Source organism: Malurus melanocephalus, unplaced genomic scaffold (assembly GCF_030028575.1).
Source record: "Malurus melanocephalus ecotype Western Australia unplaced genomic scaffold, MMel_1.1 scaffold_81, whole genome shotgun sequence".
Classification (NCBI taxonomy): domain Eukaryota; kingdom Metazoa; phylum Chordata; class Aves; order Passeriformes; family Maluridae; genus Malurus; species Malurus melanocephalus.
In genome coordinates, this window is record NW_026623313.1 from 1 (window position 1) to 20,660 (window position 20,660).

At 56.9% G+C, this 20,660-nt stretch overlaps 4 protein-coding genes across 4 annotated transcripts in view; 2 read left to right on the top strand and 2 right to left on the bottom strand.

Annotated features, from left to right (window-relative positions):
• Positions 1-1,442: 1,442 nt before the first annotated feature.
• On the top strand, positions 1,443-8,288 carry LOC130574428 (actin-related protein 2/3 complex subunit 2-like; the record flags this gene model as incomplete). Its single annotated transcript, XM_057367655.1, has 7 exons — positions 1,443-1,488; positions 2,090-2,276; positions 2,710-2,803; positions 4,987-5,113; positions 6,482-6,582; positions 6,929-7,029; positions 7,850-8,288. Coding segments are annotated over 7 exons (681 nt in total), but the record flags the coding sequence as incomplete, so codon positions are not given.
• A 383-nt stretch (positions 8,289-8,671) lies between these two features.
• On the bottom strand, positions 8,672-12,816 carry LOC130574364 (angio-associated migratory cell protein-like). The gene is made up of 11 exons (XM_057367550.1): positions 12,693-12,816; positions 12,227-12,379; positions 11,698-11,817; positions 11,418-11,557; positions 11,177-11,321; positions 10,957-11,040; positions 10,579-10,694; positions 10,208-10,311; positions 9,664-9,754; positions 9,244-9,398; positions 8,672-8,947 (listed from the first exon to the last, which is right to left on the bottom strand). The coding sequence occupies exons 1-11, from the start codon at positions 12,778-12,780 to the stop codon at positions 8,872-8,874; spliced, it is 1,272 nt and encodes a 423-aa protein (XP_057223533.1). The 5' UTR covers positions 12,781-12,816; the 3' UTR covers positions 8,672-8,871.
• A 248-nt stretch (positions 12,817-13,064) lies between these two features.
• The window catches only part of PNKD (PNKD metallo-beta-lactamase domain containing), a 12,209-nt gene continuing 4,613 nt past the window's right edge, over positions 13,065-20,660 (top strand). The window contains exons 1-2 of the mRNA XM_057367555.1: positions 13,065-13,139; positions 13,522-13,720. Of these exons, the coding sequence (XP_057223538.1) occupies positions 13,112-13,139; positions 13,522-13,720 (227 nt within the window). The 5' untranslated portion in view covers positions 13,065-13,111. The remainder of the gene's footprint in view (positions 13,140-13,521; positions 13,721-20,660) is intronic.
• On the bottom strand, positions 14,456-20,382 carry TMBIM1 (transmembrane BAX inhibitor motif containing 1). The gene is made up of 12 exons (XM_057367554.1): positions 20,301-20,382; positions 17,087-17,349; positions 16,901-16,983; positions 16,763-16,827; positions 16,577-16,630; positions 16,403-16,453; positions 16,201-16,240; positions 16,048-16,085; positions 15,746-15,833; positions 15,540-15,635; positions 15,218-15,271; positions 14,456-15,118 (listed from the first exon to the last, which is right to left on the bottom strand). Exons 2-12 carry the CDS (start codon positions 17,319-17,321, stop codon positions 14,975-14,977), a joined length of 948 nt encoding a protein of 315 aa, XP_057223537.1. The 5' UTR covers positions 17,322-17,349; positions 20,301-20,382; the 3' UTR covers positions 14,456-14,974.

Genomic DNA, 20,660 nt, shown 5'->3' on the forward strand with positions numbered 1-20,660 from the left:
GAAGGAGCCTCTCTGAACTGTGGTTGGATGGCAAGGCAGGAAGTGTGACTCAGTTCCTGAGTCAGTTTTCAAATCTCCGCATGGTAGTGAATGAGGTTCACCCAGGGCTTATCAGTGGGCTTTTGCTTCTAAGTGTCTGTTCTTGGAAGAAAACAAGGAAACTGCTGCATCAGTTTCTTGTGAGTGACARATGATTTGAACCCAAAGTGAGTTCGTGTGAATTGCCACAAGACCCACCTAGGTCAGAAGAGATATGATGGAGTGTCCTGCTTTCCTGGTTCCTGATTGCAGAGCTTTCTAGGAGCAGCATTGACCGCTACTGAAGGCACTTGTCCTGGCATCAGGAATGTCAAGCAGCCTTAAATGGTGGAGTCTTCCCAGTATGTTTAGTGAGGATCAGTGCAGTGTGTGATCCCAAGGGAACCCACTAACAGCCAGTGTGGTAGTGGTGGAAGGCAACTTCCTAAACTTTTAGAGGAAAATGGGATCTGTGCAGGACTGCCTTGGAAGTGCTGACTAAATAGAAATTACATTTTTTAATCTCCAGTTGTCACAAGGCTGCTTTCTGTACTTCCCTGCCAGACCATGTTGCTTGTTTCTGCTCTGTCTTTGGTGAAACTGCACACTGAGGAATGCAGACTGAGGTTCCTGCTAAGACAGGGCACCTTCTTGGGCCGCTGTAGGCAGGCTCTCTGCTGAGAGGAGGTTTTGGCATGCAGAGCGCCTGTGTATCCTTTCCACATGGTAGTGGGTGTCATCCCAGGAGGGCCAGTTCTACCACAGCATTGTTATGTTCTTGTGAAGTACCTCCTGTTCCCAGCCCCCTCATTGACACAGAGCTATGGCTCAGCTGGAAATTGCCATTGATGTAAAATTCAGCAGTGATTATGTTTGAAGAAAGGTTTTTGCTTTGCTGTAGGCGGTTCTGCTTCTCGGAGGCATCCAAGCTGCCTGGCAGTTTCCTCTCAATTCCAATCTGTCCGTGCAATAGGCTGAGACAGTGTGTGATCATCCTGCCACGGTGTGCTCTGAACTTGCCGTCCCATGAGAGGGACCAGGAACACTTTGCATCTGCCTTTGAATGGGAGGAAAAGCCCTCAGATCTGTTGTGTCAGGCTCTGCTAATAGTTCTCTCCTTTGAAGGTATGAGCTGTATGGCTTCTTCCCCACACAAGTCCAACAAGTAAGAACTGGAAAAAGTTCCAGTTTTGAGTCCTCTCCTGCAGTATGTCCCCTGTCAGTGGAGTTCAAGGAGCCATCCCTAGAGCAGGAACAGCCAATAGTACCAGAAGTCAATGACTTAATATTTGTCTAAGTTCTCTTACACTAGGGCAGGCAGGTACTGTAATTTGATGTTTCTAAAAGACCAAACATGGCCTAGGTTGTCCAGGAGGAAACAACTCTTGATAGCTTGTGCTCTCAATGTTTAATTTCTTTTCTAGGTATTGAAGAAAGTCTATGGAAGCTACTTGGTAAATCCTGAATCAGGTAACCCTGCAATAACATTCATTCTGTCTATGTCTGTGTGTGTGTGTGTAAATGCAATTCCAAAGTTACTTAAGTCACCTGAGAAATGCTCATATGAAGGCTGCACTTGAAGAGCTTGATATGTGGAGCTCTCTGTACAATGAATGGCAGTTTGAAATTGCTAGTTTAAAAGGTGGCTGAGACACGTCAGGGCTGAAGGAGCTTGCAGCACAAGCTGTAATTCGTTATTCAGTCCTCCTCCAGGAAGCCTCTGTTCTTCATGGTTGGGGTCTTTGTTCTTCTCAGAGATGCTTTGTGAGACACAGGAAAACCATGGTTACCTGTGACAACGTCTCTTCCTACTCACTGCAAAAACTTGGGAGCAGTTCAGCCAGCACGTGTGTCTGGGAGCTGGTGAAGGAGCGCTGGGAACGTTGCCATGGCCACGCGCCGAGTTCAAGCACAGCTTTTGGCAGTGTTTGGAGTGGGAAGAACTCACCTCTGGGGCTTTTAGGAGGATTTAAGTCAAAAATGAGACTGTAGGTGTCTCTTTAAAGAAAATGTCTCTGCTTTCATTAAGGCCCTATGTAGGTTATTAAGGTTAGTGGCTCTCCCTTCCCAGGTTACAATGTCTCTTTGCTGTACGACCTGGAGAACCTTCCTGCAGACAAGGATGCCATTGTGCACCAAGCCGGCATGTTGAAGCGCAACTGCTTTGCTTCAGTCTTTGAGAAGTATTTCAAATTCCAGGAAGAGGGCAAAGATGGAGAAAAAAGAGCAGTCATCCACTACAGGGACGATGAGACAATGTAAGTGTTCAAACCAAGCAGCACGGGAATCAGACAGGTCAGTCGACTGCTCCTGTGCACAGCTGTAGGTTGTGATGGAAAGTCAGGAAATCCTACTGCTCCATGCTTTGGCAGGGTAATAAGGGCCTGTCCTAGGCTGCCACAAGTATCCCATGAGGGTAATGTTCATGCCTCGGGCTGCTGGGATGTTACACAAGAGTCTCTGTTAGTGGTAGCACTTGTGGCGGCATGCAGGAGAGGAACTGGCCACTCCCAGCAGAAATGTTTTGCTCCCTGTAAATACTGTCTTAAGGGAGGGGAAATTTTCAGCAGCCAGGCCTGTGAATGGCTGTTTTATCTACTTGACCTTGTCACACAGTTGCTTCCTCGTCCATTTGAACTTCTTAGATCAGGCTTCTCTCTTAGAGCTGGCTTCTCTCTTCCCCACCTGCAGGTATGTTGAGGCAAAGAAGGACCGTGTCACAGTTGTGTTCAGCACAGTATTTAAGGACGATGATGACGTGGTGATCGGAAAGGTGTTTATGCAGGTATGGAAACTGCATTACAGGGAAAGGATCTGCTCCTCAATTCAGATACCTGCTTGCTTGAAGCAGCATTGCCAAATAAGCTGCTGAAGTTGAGCTGAAGTGAGCACAAAGGCGGTTTAACACATGTAAATGCTTTGCTTCATGCTGCACTGGGATGGAAGAACATGCTAATAGGCATAGGCAGTGTATTTTCCTGGCTATTGCATTGGCATCTGTATCATCAATAGTCTTGCTCATTTGGACAATCAACCATATTATGTGTTAGGGATGAGAAACACCACAGTGAATACTTCAGTCCCCACACTGAGGCCCTGTAGTGTGGATAGCTATGGTGTAGGGCTCACCAGCCAGCTGAGGAGCTGAGCATGTTGAGGAGGCTGTAAAGGGAGATGAAGGGTGAGACAATGTCATGCCACACCTGAAATGGAGCTGAGAGTGGTCTTCACCTTGAAGATTCTCCCTGCTAATGCTCAAATGCTACAAAAAGACTCAGCAACTCAATGTGACAGCTCTCAAATTTCAGCTTTGTTGAGCTATGAATATACTAAGTACCTTTGGACTCACCTTATGCAGCTGCCATTTCGCTGGGAAGCATTGAGAGACTTCTAGTAAACACTTTGCTTGCCTGTGAATGACTGTGAGCAGCCTGTGTGGATTGAGACATCTGCATGCAGCTGGAGAGGCTCAGTGCATGCTGGTACCTGTGTTCATCCATGCTACTGGCCCCCCTCACTCATCCACTGAAGCTCCTAGGGCGCCTCCTGTGTGGGCATGGCCATGGAGCAGGGGTAGAGGAGCTTTAACCCGCTTGTTCAAGGGCCAGGCCATGCTACTGACAGGCTCATGGACAGCAAGTTATTGGCCCAGTTTGCTGGAGACCAGTTTACCTGTGTTAAGTGTCATCAGGACATTGTCTTCCATTGTCTGTTGCAATGGAAGTCTTATTTCACAGCTCTGTTCRCTGTGTTCATTAGCTACAGGCAGCACATCTGGTCTGGCTTTGAGGTTTTCCCCACCAAGCATATCCCTCAGGCTGGAATTCAGCTTTTAAWATGGGAAGGGAGGCATGATGTGAACAAAATGGGGTTAGTGAGGTTCCTGGGAAGATGGCAGTGCTTCAAGGCAGCAGCTGTCCCGGAGTCTCCATGTCCCAAATTCTTGGTTTTTACAACAGCAAACCCTGCCTCTGCCCAGCCACAGGAATTTCCACTCTGAGTCACACTGGCTCTTTCCGTCCAGCTATTGCTCTAGCATAATGTAGCTGGGCATGGTGGCTGCTCATCTGGGCTCTCATGGAGAAAATGTGACCATTAACTAACCAGTGAAGCCATTTGAACCATTTCACCCTCTGGCAAAAGCAGGCAGAAGTGCAAGCTAAGCATTTCATTAGAAAGCCCCAAAGATCTGCTCTAAAAGGGGCATGGATGCTCCTGCCTTTCCTGGGGGAAACTGTGCTTAGAGAAGAGGCCAAGGGTAATTGACAATGTGTTAGGTTGGGTTGGAGGTCGGTGAGGCAGGGGGGAGATTGCCCTGCCTTAGGGCAGGAGAATGGTCTCTGGACATTGCCAGTCCCACAAATAGATGGTCCTTACAGTTCTTGAAATGCACAGCCAGTACATTTCCTGTGAGGTGGGGGTTGTGCTGTTGTCACAGATGGGGGAAGGGGGCTCCCTGCCTGAAGGTATTGTTTCAAGGTGTAGGGAAGCGTTAAGAGGAGCAGGCTTCACATACATGCTTCAAACCCCTAGATGCTTCTTGATGCCTGGGCAGACTCCTGGTGGGAGATGGTTTCTCAAATGGCAGAACCTTTACACACACAAGGTGTGATGGAGACCTTGCAGCCCTTCCAGAGAATTGCTGTTCCTCTGGAATGATGGGCACTGTCCGCTTTGACTGGAAGCATTGAAGTTCCAGCAGGAGCTGTGCTGTCTCATGTGCTTGCTCAAACTGAGGTGTCCCTTCCACAAAACACCCATGGTGGGGCTGTGACACACTGAAAGCCAGGCACTTTGGGCTGGTTTTGCTGGGAGAAAGGGTCGCTTTCTGGGTGTTTGGCCTGATGAACTTAATCCATTCAGGAAAAGCTGGGCAATTGTCCTTGGCGAGTGAGAAAACCCCTTTTGCTTTTCCAGCATGTTGCTGAAGGGTCACAGTGGGAATCACCTTCACTTTGTCTTATTCAGGAGTTCAAGGAGGGTCGCCGGGCCAGTCACACAGCCCCACAGGTGCTCTTCAGCCACAGGGAGCCACCCTTGGAGCTGAAAGACACAGACGCAGCCGTTGGCGATAATATTGGCTACATCACCTTTGGTAAGCAGCCAGCTCTGAGGCTTGGGTATGGCTGGGGGAGGAGAGAGGTTCCTGCTGCAGCATGAAAAACACAAAGGAATTCACCTTCCCTGAATGTTGAAGTGGGTCGTTGAGGGCTGCAGGGACTCTGGGGTTGCATTCTGTCTTRTGYGCCTCCTTTGGAGTGTCCCYTTTCYGTATCAGGTCACCTCAGCTCTGCTGTGGGCAAGAAGATGTGGAAGTGGAAAGTGAGCTRTTTAGTGTCTGCCTACAAAATAAGTTCAGTATTTGGGAGCAAAGAGAAGAGTGGTTTTGCTGTGATATTGTGGAAACTGGAGGTTTCTTGTGAAAGGTTGCATGCAGCTGTACTTGTAGGTTATCCAGCTGCAGGGAGCTGTGCAGTGCTTGAGCAGCAGAGGCAGTCGGAGAGCAGCAGCAGGGCAGTGTGTTCTGTTTCTCCAGCTCTGCCTCTTTGCTCAGGGCCAAACACTGATGAGCCACTTTCTCCTGCCTGCAGAGGTGGTGGCCAGCAGAGTCACGACTTTTCTCTGGGTAGAAGTGTTGAGGAGACTAAACCCTGCCCTGTTCAAAGGGATAGGCCTCTTCCAGAGAAATTGGGGGTGATGGTTGGGTGTGTTATTAGGGTCTCTCAGGCCAGCGTCCATGTAGTTTAGAGTTCAGAGATGGAGCACAGACAGGGAAAGGTGAAGGTAGCGCTGCCCTCCTCCTGTGCTGGGTATGGTGCCTTGAGGCCCAGGCAGCTATCAGCTCTGGAAAGGGCAGGTCTGGGATGGCATATACTTTGTTCTTGTTGAGGCTAAGTTTCCAAGTTATCTGATCTGACAGTCTCAGGTAAGATCATCACCCAAACAAAATGTTCTGTCGGCCCTTGGATCTGGGAAGCCTAGCAGAGCACAAGCTTATGGGAAGAGCAAACTTACCTGCTTGTATCCAAGTCTGTGTTACAGGGCCAACAAGCTGCCAGGCAAAGATCCACCACCAATTTAAAAATTCCAGGGCAGACTGGATCTTGAAATTGGTTGAGCAGCCTGGGTGCCCTGGTCTGCCTCCCAGCTTGCTCCTCCAATTGCATCTCCCAAGCACCGATACAGTGTCATGCAGTTTCCTACCTGCCATTGTTTCTGGGCACTTGGCGTTGCCTGCATCTTGCAGACTGCTGTGGGAAATGTTGAAAAGTGTTCTTAAGCCTTGCATTTTAAATCACAAGTGCTGCTTACTCTTGGTATGTGTCAAGAGTAAAGGGCTCTTTATAGAGAGCAAGGCAGGGATTCAATGCAGCACAMCCTGAAGCCTCCAGCATTGGAGTATCCTGAAGGCCTTGGGCAGCCTCAGGAGATGCTAATGGTCTATGTTGGTTTCGTCTTTCAGTGCTGTTCCCCCGTCACACCAATGCTGCAGCCAGAGACAACACCATAAACCTGATCCACACATTCCGGGACTATCTGCACTATCACATCAAGTGCTCGAAGGTACGAGGGCCAGGGAACACAGGGTGGCTTCAGCCCATCTAACCTGGGTGCTGAAGGGGGAGAAGGGAGACAGGGTGCTCCTTAAGAACTGGGTCTGCCATTGCCTTCCCCAGTCATGTAGGGGTGGCAAATGATGCATCATTGCCTTCTCCCTGCTCTTGGATACAAGACTCTTTTCATTCTAGCAGTGAAGTAAGATTTTTCCCTTTTGGATTTGGTTTATTTCATTTCTGGGAACAGAAATGAGGGTAATTGTTCAGAGTGACCTGGCTTTTGACATGTCCTGAAATCTCAGCTATGAAGACAGGGTCCTGACGTGTCCCCATTTTATCCTAATGAAACACAGGCCTATATTCACACACGTATGAGGGCGAAAACGTCAGATTTCCTCAAGGTGCTCAACCGTGCCCGTCCGGATGCAGAGAAAAAAGAAATGAAAACAATCACGTGAGTAGCAAAGCAGGGCCTGGCTCTCTGGGCTTCTCTGCTAGCCACAAGCTCTGTCTTGCTCAGCTTGGCATACCGCAGTCCAGGGCAGGCTGGGGTGCTGTGGGGGTGACGCACAGCTTACTGCCTCCGATAGCCTGTGAGGAGCTGGGTCTGTGGTAAAACCCTGTGTTGGCAGGTCCTTTGCAAAAGGCTCATACATGTCTTTGCAAGCCCTTCTGTCTTCACTTTCCCCCCACCAAGCCCCTTGGTGGCATTCCTGGGGCTTTTTCCTTGTTATATCAGAGCTGGCTGTCCAGTTCTCGGGCATCTCCAGTTCATGGCAGGGAGAGGAACCAGGTCCATCCTTGCAGTTTGTGGGCACAGGAGCAGGTTTTGCTGCAGGTGTGTCTGCAGCTCCTCAGTCCCTGGCTGCCCTTGACCAGCTGATGGCTGGGGTTAGGCCACCATGCTGGCTGGCTCCCTCTTGTGAACAAGCACCTAGAGTGGAGGGAGGAGCACAATTGTGTGAACATTTCACTTGGGTCCTTGCCCTCTGCTTGGGTCCTTGCCCTCTGCTTAGGTCCTTGCCCTCTCCTTGCCCCCTGCCCGGAGCCCCTTGGTGTCCTTTTTTCTCTGTGTTCTGTCATGTCCCCTTTGCATTTTGCTTTGGGGCACAAGGGTTGTCCCCTCTGCAAAAGCCAGCCCCTCCCCAGCCCTGTGACCATGGGAGCTCCAACCCAGCAGTGCCTGCCTGGCTTTGAGAGCTCAGCTGCATGTGCCCCACCACAAGTCCCACAACCCCCTGGAGCTGTGCTGACCCCTTTCTGCATCCTTTCAGGGGGAAGACGTTCACAACCCGTTAACGCCAGGTCAGAGGCTGCCGTGGAGAACGAAGGTTGGGGCACTTGCTACCAGATAATCGTAGCTTTTAATGTTGCACCTCTGTGGGCTCATAAGGAATTCAAGCAATCGGGGTCTGTTTGTACGACAGTTGGGGGAGTAATCTGCAGAAACGAGCTGTGCTTGCGAGGACTCGATCGTTCCAAGAAACAAAACTTTAATTCCAGTTTGATTGACTTAATTTCTTTTCTTTTTTAATTTTTTTTTCTTTTCAAGCTGTTTCGCTTTGCAATATGTTACCGGAAATAAGTTGCAGTATTTCTTATGAGAATAATGCAATATTAACTTGATTTCTTCTGAGTATTTGAGTTCAAAACTCCTGTATCTGAAGAAATACTGTTGGGGTTCATTAATAAAGAAGATCTTTCTATCTTAAAGGGCTGTGGGCCTTTGGCTTGTCAATACATGTAACCTTGCCCTGGAAGGGGTGTTTGGAATTACAGCCCTAAAGGAGATAATTCCTGTATTGTGAAACAAATGACTTGTGGTGAACTTAGGGGTGCTGTACCCATATTGGGGAAATAGCCTGTTCTATTAGGGAACTCCTGGGCTGTACAGAGCAGGATTCTCCTCCCTTTAGCTAGCAACCTGCACCTTTCCCTCCTACCCTGACCCCCTTACTCCCCCTAGCAGGGAGAGCTAGGATGGGAGTCTCTGCCACTGATCTCAGGCCATGGTTGGATGCTGGGGAGATCCCTGAGGAGGGAGCATAGCTCCCCAGGTCCTCTTCCCCCCAACAAGCAGAGTAGATGGCATTCAGTTAAGTGAAATAATTTATATAATTAAAAGACATCTTCATACAAAACCCCCGGCTTGGCCCTTAGCTGGTGAGGGCAAAGCAGGGCAGGCTGGAAAATTACAAAGCACGCACTGGAGAAGGAAGGGTGGTGAAACCATATTCCTCATCCCTCTGTAGACAAGGCGCAGGGCAACGCCGGGGCATCATCCCTTGACACTGTTCTAGCGATCGGGGCGCTGGACGCAGAACACTTTGGCTTGGTGGTCGCCAGAGGTGGTCACCACAATGGAGGCATCCCTGCAGGGAGACAGGGCTCAGAGGTGGGACTGGGGGCTTCCAGTATCCCTGACCATCACTCCTGGCTTCCAGTATCCCTGACCATCACTCCTGGCCCAGCTCTGAAGTGCTAAACCCCCCCCATGAGGCACTCAAGTCTCAGCATGGACCTGGGTCTGTCCCCCACCTCGGGACCAGAGCCCAAGGACACCCAAAGAAGAGAATCAATTTGTGAATCAACCTCCTGAGGCTGGAGGCCCCTGCCATCCCTGCTCCCTTCACCCAGCAGGAAAGAGGTCTATGGGCTGCGTACTCACTTGTTGACAGCAAAGTCGAGAATTTCAGCAGAGTGCCCTCGGTACTCGCTGATCATCTTCCCTGAGCGGGCATCCCAGAGCCGCACTGCCCCGTCCAGGCTGCAGGTGTACACCACGGCCGAGCTCTCCTCCCACAGCAGCTGCACAATCCCTGACTGGGGCAGGGCAAGACCACGGTAGGGAGCTCCAGTGAGTCTTAGTTCCCCCCGTGTCCCCCCACCCCTCCACAGTATCTGCCATCCCCACAGGAGAGCCAGAACCCAGGGCCAAGCACATCTGCTGTGCAGAGACTGCGGCTGCCTTTGGGGAAGCCCAAGGCTAAAGGAGAAGCACAAATTGGGAACTGGCCCCTGGACTCAAAGATCTCCAACAGGCCCAAAGCCCACCTCCCAGGCCTTGCAAGAGGGCGTAGGGCAGTACCTCGTGTTGGCACTTATGTCTCAGGCTTTGTGTGGAGAGGTCGTAAATAGCCAGTGTGCCGTCCAGGTAGCCCACGGCAGCCAGTGGCATCCTGCACAGAGGGGAACAGGCGTTACATGGAACATGGGGAAGCAGGGATGAAAACATGAAAACGATTCAGGTCAAGGCCAACCCTGTGCTGAGGGCTGCAATGTATTAAGATGAGGGACAACATGATGGCTGGAGCTGTGAAACACCCCATTCGGGAAATCCAGTAGGACAGCAAGTCAGCAACCAGCCCATGGTTCGTGAGCAAGACAACAAGGTCCAGGAAAATTCTCGCCATGTCCAGAGAGTACCCCAGCCAAACAGTGGTCCATCAGGCTAGGCCAGAATCTCAACAGCTGCAGGAAGAACTGAGCAGCTGTTGTTCCTTGGCCTAACACCCAAGTGATCTCGGATCTCCATGCCCAGCCGGGAAGGATTGCACGCAAGGGATGCAAATGGATCAGTTTGACAACCCCTATAAGATCTAGCACTGAAGAGGGGCTGTCCCAACACTCACACATTACAGAAGCCCAGTGATTCCACCGAGTTGGACTCTGCCTCCTCGCCCTCACCGATGGGTGCCTTGGGGGTCACACTCTCCATCTTGAACACGCACACCACCTGGGTAGAGGGAGGGTGACTGTACCCCGAGGGAAGGAAACCCCGATGCATAGAGGTCCTGTTCCTTACTCGGTACCAAGCCTGCATGCACCCTCAGCAGAACAAGCCCCGGCCCCAAATCCTCAGCTCCTGGGAGCAAACAAGAGGGAACTTCCAGCCCAGGCTCCACCGGCGAGGCGAGGGCGCCGCCTGCTGGCTGCCAATGGCCGCACGATGGCCCTGGGGGTCCCCAGCGCTCCTGGCTCTGCCCTCCCCACACAGACCCACCTTGCCCGTGGCAGAGTTGACCAGCTTGGCATGACAGTCCACAGAGCCCGTCATGATCAAACTGCCATCCTGGTTGCTGGCCACACACGTCAAGGGGTCCTGATGGCCATCCTGGCCTGAGGAGGGAGCAGCAGGTATGAGCTTTACGTGTCCTCCCCACAGAGACCCAGTGGATGTCAAAACCCATCCTCCTGCAGCCTCCACCCTGCCCAGCTCTGCCAGCACCCTGGCAAGGAACCAGTGGGAACAGGGAAACTCAGTGCCAGGCTCCCCCCAGTCCTCACAGGATGCCCCCTCTCCACCCAGGCAGAGGTCAAATCCCACTAAAAGGGCTGTTTCCCAGGTGAGAGCACCCTCGGTGATAAACCTCTTCCTTACCTTTCAGGACATGCAGCGAGGTTCCCTGTTTTAGGTCCCAGATGCGCATGGTCCCGTCCTCATATCCCACCACTGCTCGCTTCCCTGGGTGAGACAGAGACAGCAGATAGAGAAAGGGCCCTCCTCATCCCTCCACCTCCCACTCAGCACAGACTGGCAGAAGCAGGAGGGCAGATGGCCCACACAGAGCTGGAGGCTGGAGAGAGGGCCCATGCCTCACCATCAGGCAGGATCCTGCCACATGTGGCTGGGCATGCTGGACCCTGAAAAGTTTTGCAGTCCCCGCTGGGGATCTTCCACATCCAGGTGTTGCCATCAGCCGTGCCTGCCAGAAGTACGTGGGCTTGAGGGTGCCACTCCATCCACTGGGCAGAGAGAGGGACAGGCAGTGTCACAGAGGTGCTATTGCCCCACTTGCTGGCTGGGGAGCTTCCCACGGCACCAGGGGTTCCACTACTCACCTCCAAGTCCCCCACCTCAAAGGACCACACTTCCTCCTTGGCATCCACCCGCCACACTTTGATAAGCCCAGACATGTCACCCGTGGCCACGAACACAGAGTCGTRACTGAAGCCAGCASAGGTGACCGAGTCCTTGTGTCCTAAAAATATCAGGGGACAGAGACTGCTCAAGCCAAGCTATGAAAGATGGTCAGCACAGCTCCAGCACAGCATCAGCTGGGGAAAAATGCTTCCAGACAGAACCAGCTGGGAGGGGACACAGCTCTTCACTGCACCTCACCTGAGCACTCAAACAGGAGCTCCCCATCGCTCACACGCCACACGAAAGCCTTGTCGTCCTCCCCACCTGTCACTGCCAGCGTGTTGGTCTTGGGGTCAAGGCTCACACAGAAGACAGAAGCTTCACAAAAGAGTAAAGAGAGGCTGCATGAATAAGGTGCCGATCCTGCCTCACCTGATGTTCCCAGCGGATCTAAACCCCACGCAGCACTGGGTCTGGGTAAGATGTCAGCAAGTTGAACTTCCAACCCAGCCCAGTGGGAATCAATTCTTCACGTCGGGGAAGAGCAGCACAGGCTTTCTGCTGAGCTTAGGGCCAGCTGCCATGATGGGAGGCCCAAAGGGCTCCTCTGCCAGAGCATAAGGCAGAAACAAGCCCAGGACAGGTCTGACTCCTGATGGCTGTCCCAGGAAGGCTGGGAGACAGCAACCTGGCAAGGCCCTCTGCACCCCTGGGCTCTGGGAAAAGCTAAGGTGAGACCAGGTCCCGAGAGGAGTCCCAGCCGCTGCTGCCCGTGCTCAGCACTCACCCGAGTGGAGGGAGAACGTGACCTCACTGTCGTCCTGTGCCTCCATGCCGTCCTCCAGCCCCTCGTCATCCTCCGAGTCCCAAGCCTCGGCATCCGGCTCTTCTGCCCCTTCATCCTCAAAGTCCACGTCCTCCATCTCCTCGGCCAGGTCATCTGCAGAGGGCGAAGGTCACGGCGCGGCTCGGGGCCTGCCCGGCTCAGCCCTCTCAGGCTGCGGGCTCGGCGGGCAGCGGGGGTCCCTGCGGGACGGGGCAGCGGGGAATGCGCGACGCCGCCGCGGCCACGGGACCCAGAGCAGGGAAACCGCAGGGGAAGCAGGCGCTATGCGGGGAGAGGCCGCCGGCCAGGGGGATGCACCGGCCAGGCCTGGCAGTGGGGTGGGGCCGCAGCGCTCCCGGTGTCCCGGCGGGAGGCAGAAGCCCCTGCAGGCCCTGTCCGGTGCGCGACGCAGGGCACCCCGTCTCACCCGGCCCGAGCGGGCCCAGCTCCACCACCTCGATGATCTCCTCGTCGCCGTGCAGGCCCAGCGGCCCCGGGCCCTCCCCGGGCTCCATGCCGACCCACCCCGCCGCCGCCGCCGCTTCCGCCGCTTCCGCCGCTTCCGCCGCTTCCGCCGCTTCCGCCGCTTCCGCCGCTTCCGCCGCTTCCGCCGCTTCCGCCGCGCGCCCCGCCCCAGCCAGTGCCCGCCCACCGCCCGCCAACCACGGCCCGAGGCCGCGCGGGGCCCCTCCTGTTCCGCCAGCAGAGCGGGCAGGCCCCGCCCCGCGCCATGCTCTATGGGAGATGTAGTTCTGAGCACGGGCCGTGCAGCGCCGCCCGCCCACCGTTCCTGCGCGGCGGGACTGCAATTCCCGGCATGCAGCGGGACCGCAGCACAAGGGCACCATGGCGGCGGCGCGAGGCGGATTGTGGGGTAACGGRCGGCGGCGCGCGGGTGCACGGGGCAGCCCCGGGGTGGGGGGACCAGGACAGTCCCGCCGCCGCCCTCACGGCACGGTCCCGCAGCCTCCGGCACACGGCCCCCAGACGCACCCCGGCCCGCCCCGCTGAGGGAAGGGCTTACAGCCACGCCCCTCCAGGCTTGGTCACGCTCCGCGGGGCTCAGACTCCGCCTTCGAGCGCCCTCTGGCGGAAGGGCGGAGGCTATGGCAGGGGGACGGGGGATGGGGGTCGGGATGGGGATGAACAGGGAATGGCCACCAGGGGTAAGGGCAGGGACAGGAGCTTCAGGCAGCCCGGCCTGGGCCCCGTAACACTCTACCCCATGGCTGCTCCTCCTGCTTCTCTCCGCCTAGGACTGCTGGTGGCAGCGTGTCCCACCAGGGCCTGGGGGCGGCCGGACCCCCGGCGCACACGGCTCCTTGGGCGGARCTGCCACCGGCCGGCGGGACAACGGGCCAGTCCGGAGCCTGGCAGCGGGGGACTCCCCGAGGGGGTGGAGTACATCCCCACACGCAAGGCCAAGAACCCGATGAAGCCAGTGGGGGTGGCCTGGTGAGTGGCTCGGGTGCTGGGAGAGGATTGKCACTGGGAGGCTGCGCTGCTCTATGGAACTGTGGTGGAACGGGAGGCGTGGGGCACTGTAGAGCTGAGCACAGCACTGTCCATGCAGCCCCGGAGTGGCACAGTTTCCCCGCCAAYTCTCTCCATCTCCTTAACTGCTGGCTGTCCTGCAGGGCCATTGGATTGCCTACCGGCATCATCCTCTTCCTCCTGGCCAAACGGCAAGTGGACAAAAACCGCCTTGAACAGCTCAAAATCCGCCAAAAGATGATGGAAGCCAACCAGGGCGAGTATGAGACAGAGCGATACAAGAGGGTGGTCAGGGGGGCATAGACAAGCTGCCCCCCTCATCCCCAGGTGGCACCTTGGAAGGACTGGCCAAGGGGACACCAGCCCCATGGAGCACATGACACTGGCACCTGCCCTGCCTGTCTACACCATGAAGCAGTCATGGAGCTGAATAGGAACAAATAAAGTGAAACAGCTCAGTACCACTGTGGTTGCTCCCTCACTGCTCATCCTCAGGCTCTGCCTGCCTCAGCAGGGRGGGCCCAGCTGTTCTGCAACAGGCTTGTGCCCACAGGCAGGGGGGCAGGCCAGGCCTGGAGCAGTTTGACCTTGGTTTTCCCATCCTAAAGCAGTGTTTGTGCTGCACCAGGCYGTAGCCCCTGCTGAGGCTGCCCACAGGTTTTTGAGGGAGTTGCCACACCAATAAGACAGGGAGCGTCTGGAAAACTGAAGTGTTTTATTTAGCAAGTGCAACTTTGCCCACATCCGTGGCTGCAGAGCCTGTGCAATGTGAGCTCTGTCACGGAGGTCCCAGCTGCTCCCTGCCTGCACCAGGCACAGCAACAGCTTGGGGATGGGGCATGGCTAGAGCCACATTTAAGGCACAGAGTGAAYGACACCAACTGTTCTCTGCCAAAAAAATCCAACACGTTCCCAGCAGCCGCTGCCAACTCCCTGTGCCCAGGCAGGGCTGTGACATTCCACTGCCAGCCCAACGCCATTTGTACAGCCTTGGTAAGCAGTGCCAGAACTGGACTAAACTGCCTAACTGCTGGCACCTAGACCCCTCCACTGCCCTCAGAGGCTTGTTGGGGGATGATCAAGGAAAGCCCTTTCCTTAGCAGCCTACAAGTAGGAATGCCAAAGCATTAGGAGTCACAGTTAAGCAGACTATCCTGTACAGAGACCAGAGGAGGGGTGAAGGACAGCCGGAGAGGGACAGGAGGAGTCCCAGGGCTAATCCCGGCCCACTATCTGCAGGATGAAGGTGAAGATGTAGATGATGTCGGTGTAGATGGTGAGGGCACCATAGACGTATTCCTCGGGGCTCAGTGTGTTCTTCCTGTTCCCCAGCACGAGTTGGGTGTCATAGGCAAGGAACTGCGGGGACAGAGAGTGTCAGGAAAGGACCAAGGGGGAATTGCTCCATCCCCAGTCCCTGCCCRACACACTCTGCACACACTCCAGCCRTCAACTCACCAGTGTGAACGCGATGGCCCCAATGGCCGCGTACAGCATGTGGAGCCAGGGGACCTGTGCAGGAAGGGGACACGGGCAGGGTGAGCGGGGCTGCTGGCAGGCAGCAGGCAAGGCAGGGCAGGTCCTGCCCGCACCCGGCTCCCAAGGAGCTGCTGCTGATGCTGACACACCCTCTCCCTGCAGGCAAGCTGCCTTCCATGCCTGGCACCACACCCTGCTTCCCAGAAAAGGGACCACCCAAACCCCTGCTTGCACCAGCCCTCGGGATACCCAACCAGGAACATCCACAGCACCCCACAGCCCCTGTGTCCCCCCCACTCACATATTTGAAGGAAAGGACAATGGCAGTGATAATCCCAGTCACCATGACCACGATGCCCAGCACGCAGAATAGCCCYGGACACGATGTAAAATCAACCTGATGGGGACACACACATGTATGTCACAGGAGAGCCCGGGGTGTCCCCATTGACCAGCTCCCCCCACCTGGCCCACAGAGGGCAGGGCAGGGTGCATCCCTCTCCTTGCCTTGGTCTGGAAGCAGAAGATCGTCACAACGATGGCCACAATGGCAGTGATGATCATGGCAATCAGGACAGCTTTMGTCTGGTACATGCTATAGACAGGGGACAGCAGTCACCTCCCACATCAGCATCCCCCTGCCAGAGGGGTGTGTTGTTGACCCTCCCCCACAGCCCGTCCTGGATGGGAACCCTACAGTCCCTGAGCCAAAGGGACTGGAGTGTCCCCTGGCTCCCTGCAGCCTCTCACTTGAGCTGGCTGCATTGTGGAGGACAGGATCCTGCCACCGCAGGGTCCCCAGGGCGTACCTGGCAATCGTGCCTGTCATCAGCCCCATGGCCAGCGTCTGTGGGAGAGAAGGGTGAGCTCAGTGGGCTGCTCACCTGCCCACACATCCTCCTATCCCTCCCAGCCCACCATGGGGCACCACCAGGACCCCTCACCAGTCCCAGCCCACTCACAAAGATGCTCAGCAGGATAATATTCCAGGGGAAGCGTCTCCTGAAGATGAAACAGGAGAGAGGTGAGCTAGTAACAGCAACCAGGYCGTGTCCCCCTGGTTCCCATCACCCAGGGGCAGCCCCAGGCATGAACCCATCTTGATTCTCTGGAGACACCACCCCCATATCCACACACCCCACCCTGGGGGTCCCAGAGACTCACCGGGGACCCTGGCAGCAGGCCAGCACTAGGTAGGTCACCAGGAACACGGCACTGCAAGAAGGGACAGCAGGTGTCAGCCCCACAACCCCCTAGCAGGACCAGCCCCTGGGCTGGGAGGCTGCGRATGTGGGGGCACGAGCTGGGGGGTTGCGAGCTGGCAGAGCCCCTACTCACTATGAGGCGTAGTAGACGGCGACATTCCTCTGGACRAAGGAGCGGACAGGGTTGCTGTGGGACAGGAGGGACGAGTGTGAGGGAGACAAGACAGCAGCTACTGTCCCCTCTGAACACCCCCCAAGGAACACAGGGTCAGGCTCCCCTCCTTTTCAAGACAAGGGTAAGGAGGAACCCTCTACTCACACAAAGGTGAACACGGAGATGATTCCCACTGTCACCAGGAGCTGCAGGGAGATGATGGCATAGACCTGCAAGAGACAGGAGGGTCAGTACTTGGGTCACCCCCACTCTGCCAGGTGCCTCTCGTCCCTCAGGACTCACCTTGCGTATGAAGGTGTGCCGGACTTTTCTGTCGTCCCAGTCAACTGATTGGAAGGGGGAGCCATCCCCAAGGCCATCRTCACCTGTGGTGGTGGACACCCCTCAGTACCAGGGTCAGCTGTGCAGCCCCTCACAGCACCCCTGTTTATAGKGCCCTCCCCAAAGAAACCAAGGTGCCCCACTTACCGAACCGCATAGGCATGGTGGGCATGGCCATCCCCGGATGAGGGTACCTCCCTGATGCTGGGTACCCCCCTGGCTGCGGGTACCCCGCCCCTGCAGGGTATCCCCCGGGCTGCGGGTACCCCCCGGGCTGCGGGTACCCCCCAGCATAGTGGGGGGGCTGGGGGTACCCCGCTGGGGGCGGGGGGTAGAGCGGGTTCTTGTCATCGTAGGGTGGGGGTGCGCTGGGCTGTGACATGCTGGCTCCCCGCGTCTCCCACAGGCACCTGCAGGGGAGAGACAATGTGGGGCTTCAGCACAGGTCCCCCTCCCTGGGCAGGACGTGTTCTTGGCGAGTGGAGCCACAGGCATCGTGCAGCCACAAAACTTCCCCCTCCCCCTTTAATAGTGGCTCCTAATTAGTAATGACAAGTTGGCCTCAATGCCAGCAGGTCAATGAGTGACAAGGGATGTCCCCACTGCCCCTTGGCTGGGGCCACCCGCATTCCTGTGCCCTGAATCCCCGGCACCTGCGTCAGTGGTCAGCCACGGGCAGGGTGCAGCCACGCGCTGACTCAGGCTGTGTCAGGGACGTGACCTTTCCAGAAGGGATTTGACTTCTCCAGWCTCTGAAGCCCACCCTGACATTGCCAGGGAGCAGCACCCCCGTCTGCTCTGTGGCTCCTGGTAGCACCACACTGAGGACAAATGGCACCACCCTGCCGACTGCTTGGGAAACACAGGGTCTGATCCTTATCACAGCCACACAGACCCCGCTGCCCCTCCCCATTTCAGGGTGTCTCCCATCCAATAGCCACATGGGCCACACAGGGGCTCCRGAACTCCTGAGTCCCCTCAGGGAATTATAAGGACAAGCCACACCCATGTCACCTCTACTGCAGATGGACTCTTCCTCGGGAGTGGAGYTGGGACCCTGCCGGTGCTGAGCTCCCCTCCTCGGCCACACCAGGTCCCCTGACAGAGCCCCTGGCAGCTGTGAGCAGGCAGSCTGGGCTCAGGGCCAGCAGCTGGGCTTGGCCCCAGCAGGAGGAGGAGAAGGAAAGCAGGATCTCCAAGGCCAGGAAAACAACAGCACTGCCAGGAGACAGTGCCAGGCCTTTACCCACCTCCCACCCCCTCAGCACTGGCACCCCAGACCACAGGCAGGTGCCAGGACCCCCCACAACCCTCCTGCCCACAGCAGTGATGTGATCTTGGGGCCATCCCAGGGAAGGAACCAGGATCTGATCCTAACCAGGACTGGACTGGGAGGGGATCAGACACTTCCTCCTATGTGACGCCAGTGTTTCCCACAGCCAGGCTGGACAGGCAGCAATGCCGGGGGCACACCCATGCCAGCCATGCTGGGCTGGAGGAACAGTTCCGTGTCTGTCCCTCCATTCCCTCCTGCCATCCAACTGCCCGGGCCATGGCAGAGCTGCCACAGTCACACTGCCCTACGTCATCGCAATGACGACAGCGCCAAAAATAAATAACCGGCATGGCAGTGACCACACGGATAGGAAGTTCACTTTCTCCACACTGTGGYTTCCCAGAAAGCACATGGTGCCCCCTRGTACYGCCTCATCTGTGAGGCCAGGGAAGAGCCCAAAATAGGACCCTGACCCYGGGAAAGGTTCTGTGACTGGCACTCAAGTTATAGTGGACCAGASTCCCAAGGAGGGAACGTAGGTGTCTGGGAAAAGAGGAGTGTATCTGGACAGCACAGGATCATCAGCAGTGTCCTACCCTGTGCCAGGACCAGCACCTTGAGACTGCTCCAGCCCCTCCTGTTCCCACCCCATGGGTTAGCCTTGGGCACAGGGAAGGAACCAGCCTGACGGGTCCCTGCGGCTGCCACACCCAGGGAAGCAGGCAGCACTCCGAACCCTCCTCGGTCCATGGTACTGCACAGTCCCGACAGAGAGGTCACAAGCTCGATGGTACATGGCCACTCAGGACCGGCTCAGTGGCTCTGGCATGACACAGTCCCTGGGGAGAGGGTGCTACTCTGCCGTGGCACCATGACTCAGCACAGATATGGCACATGTGGTGGGGAGACRGGGCGCAGGCATCATCCCTTTCACAGCCCCATGGGTAGCACAGGGCTGTGTCCCCCCCATCCACCCTGGCATTCCTGCCAGACTCAGGACCCTGCCACGAGCTCCGTGGGCTCCCTAGGGCAACACGGATCACCCAAGAAGGGGATCATGGTTTGGGGTGGGGGACAGGGCTCTCCACACTGAGTCTGCCTGAGGAAGCGCCTGACTCTTGAAGAGCCTGGAAGCTCCCACCAGTACAGCACTGTGCTGTAGCACAGCCTGGTATGGCACAGCACAGAGGCAYAGCCTGGCATGGCATGGCACAGCCTGGTACAGTACAGCAGGGCACAGCTGCCTCGCAAAGCACAGCACAACACAACTTGTCCCGGCCCAGCCCAGCCCAGTCCAGGCCGGCCCAGCCCAGCTCAGCACACACGAGTGGGTCACTACGGCCCACCGGGATGTCCCTGCTGCCCCACACCACACACAACACAAGTTTGCTGGGAATCAGCATTACCACCCCCACATCCCTAACCCTCTGCCAGCTCCCTCCCGGGGAACAGAGACATGGGACAGAAGTGTTCTCCTGTGCCCCAGCAACCCCACACCACCCAGTGCTGGTGCTGGTCCCCACGCACCTCCATAGTGTCACCCCCACACCTTGCCGGGCACAAACCCGTGCTCACCCCTGCCAAGACACCCCACGGGGTCCGTGGGGACACCCTCCATAGCACCAGTGTCGCTGCCCCCCCGCGAACCACCCCGCACCACGCCCCGATTCCCCTCCACGCCATCGCGTGGAGTCCGGAAAACAGCACCAGCGCCACAGTGGGACCCCGCGCGTGGGGGTCCTGTCCCCCCACGTCCCTGTTCGCGGGATCGCGCTTCGTCCCCCCTCCTCCCGCCGCCGGACCTCAACCCGACGTGCCCCCACCCGCTCCGGTGACGGGKCAGCAGGGGGCTCGCAGCGTGTCCCCGCTGTTTAGTGACCAGCCGTCCACTCTCGCCCGGTCCCAGAGACGCTCGGGAGAGCGCTGGGACAGCCCCTTGCTGTCTGTGGCACCGGAGAGCAGAGGGTCGGGGGGGTGCGGGGGCGAACCGGGCGGCGGGGAGTCGAAAGAACGAGGGGAACCGTCGGGGGCCTCAGGCGGGACCCGGGAACGGCGCGGGACGCGGAGCGGGGCGGGCCACCCTACCTGCTGCGCGCTGCTCCTCCGGGCTGCGGCCGCTACCGGACGGGACGAGCCGGGACGGGGCGGACGGGGCGGGCAAGCGGGGCGGGGGCAGCCACCGCCCCCCGCGCCCTCCCGCGGCAGCTTCGCGCCCTGCACCCGGGACAGCCGGTAACCGGCAGCGGGGCGCTCCCSCGCCTGTTGCTCCCCGGGACGGACCCCCTGGCCCTCGCCCGTCCCCGGGACCTCCTTCCCGCAGGCTCTGACGTCACAGGGGGACCCCCTTCCTCTGGCAGTGACGTCAGCGGGACACCCCTCGAGCGGCGGGGGGAATCCCCTCCCCTCGGCGGGTGACGCCAGCGCTGTGCCGAGTGCGTGGCGCCC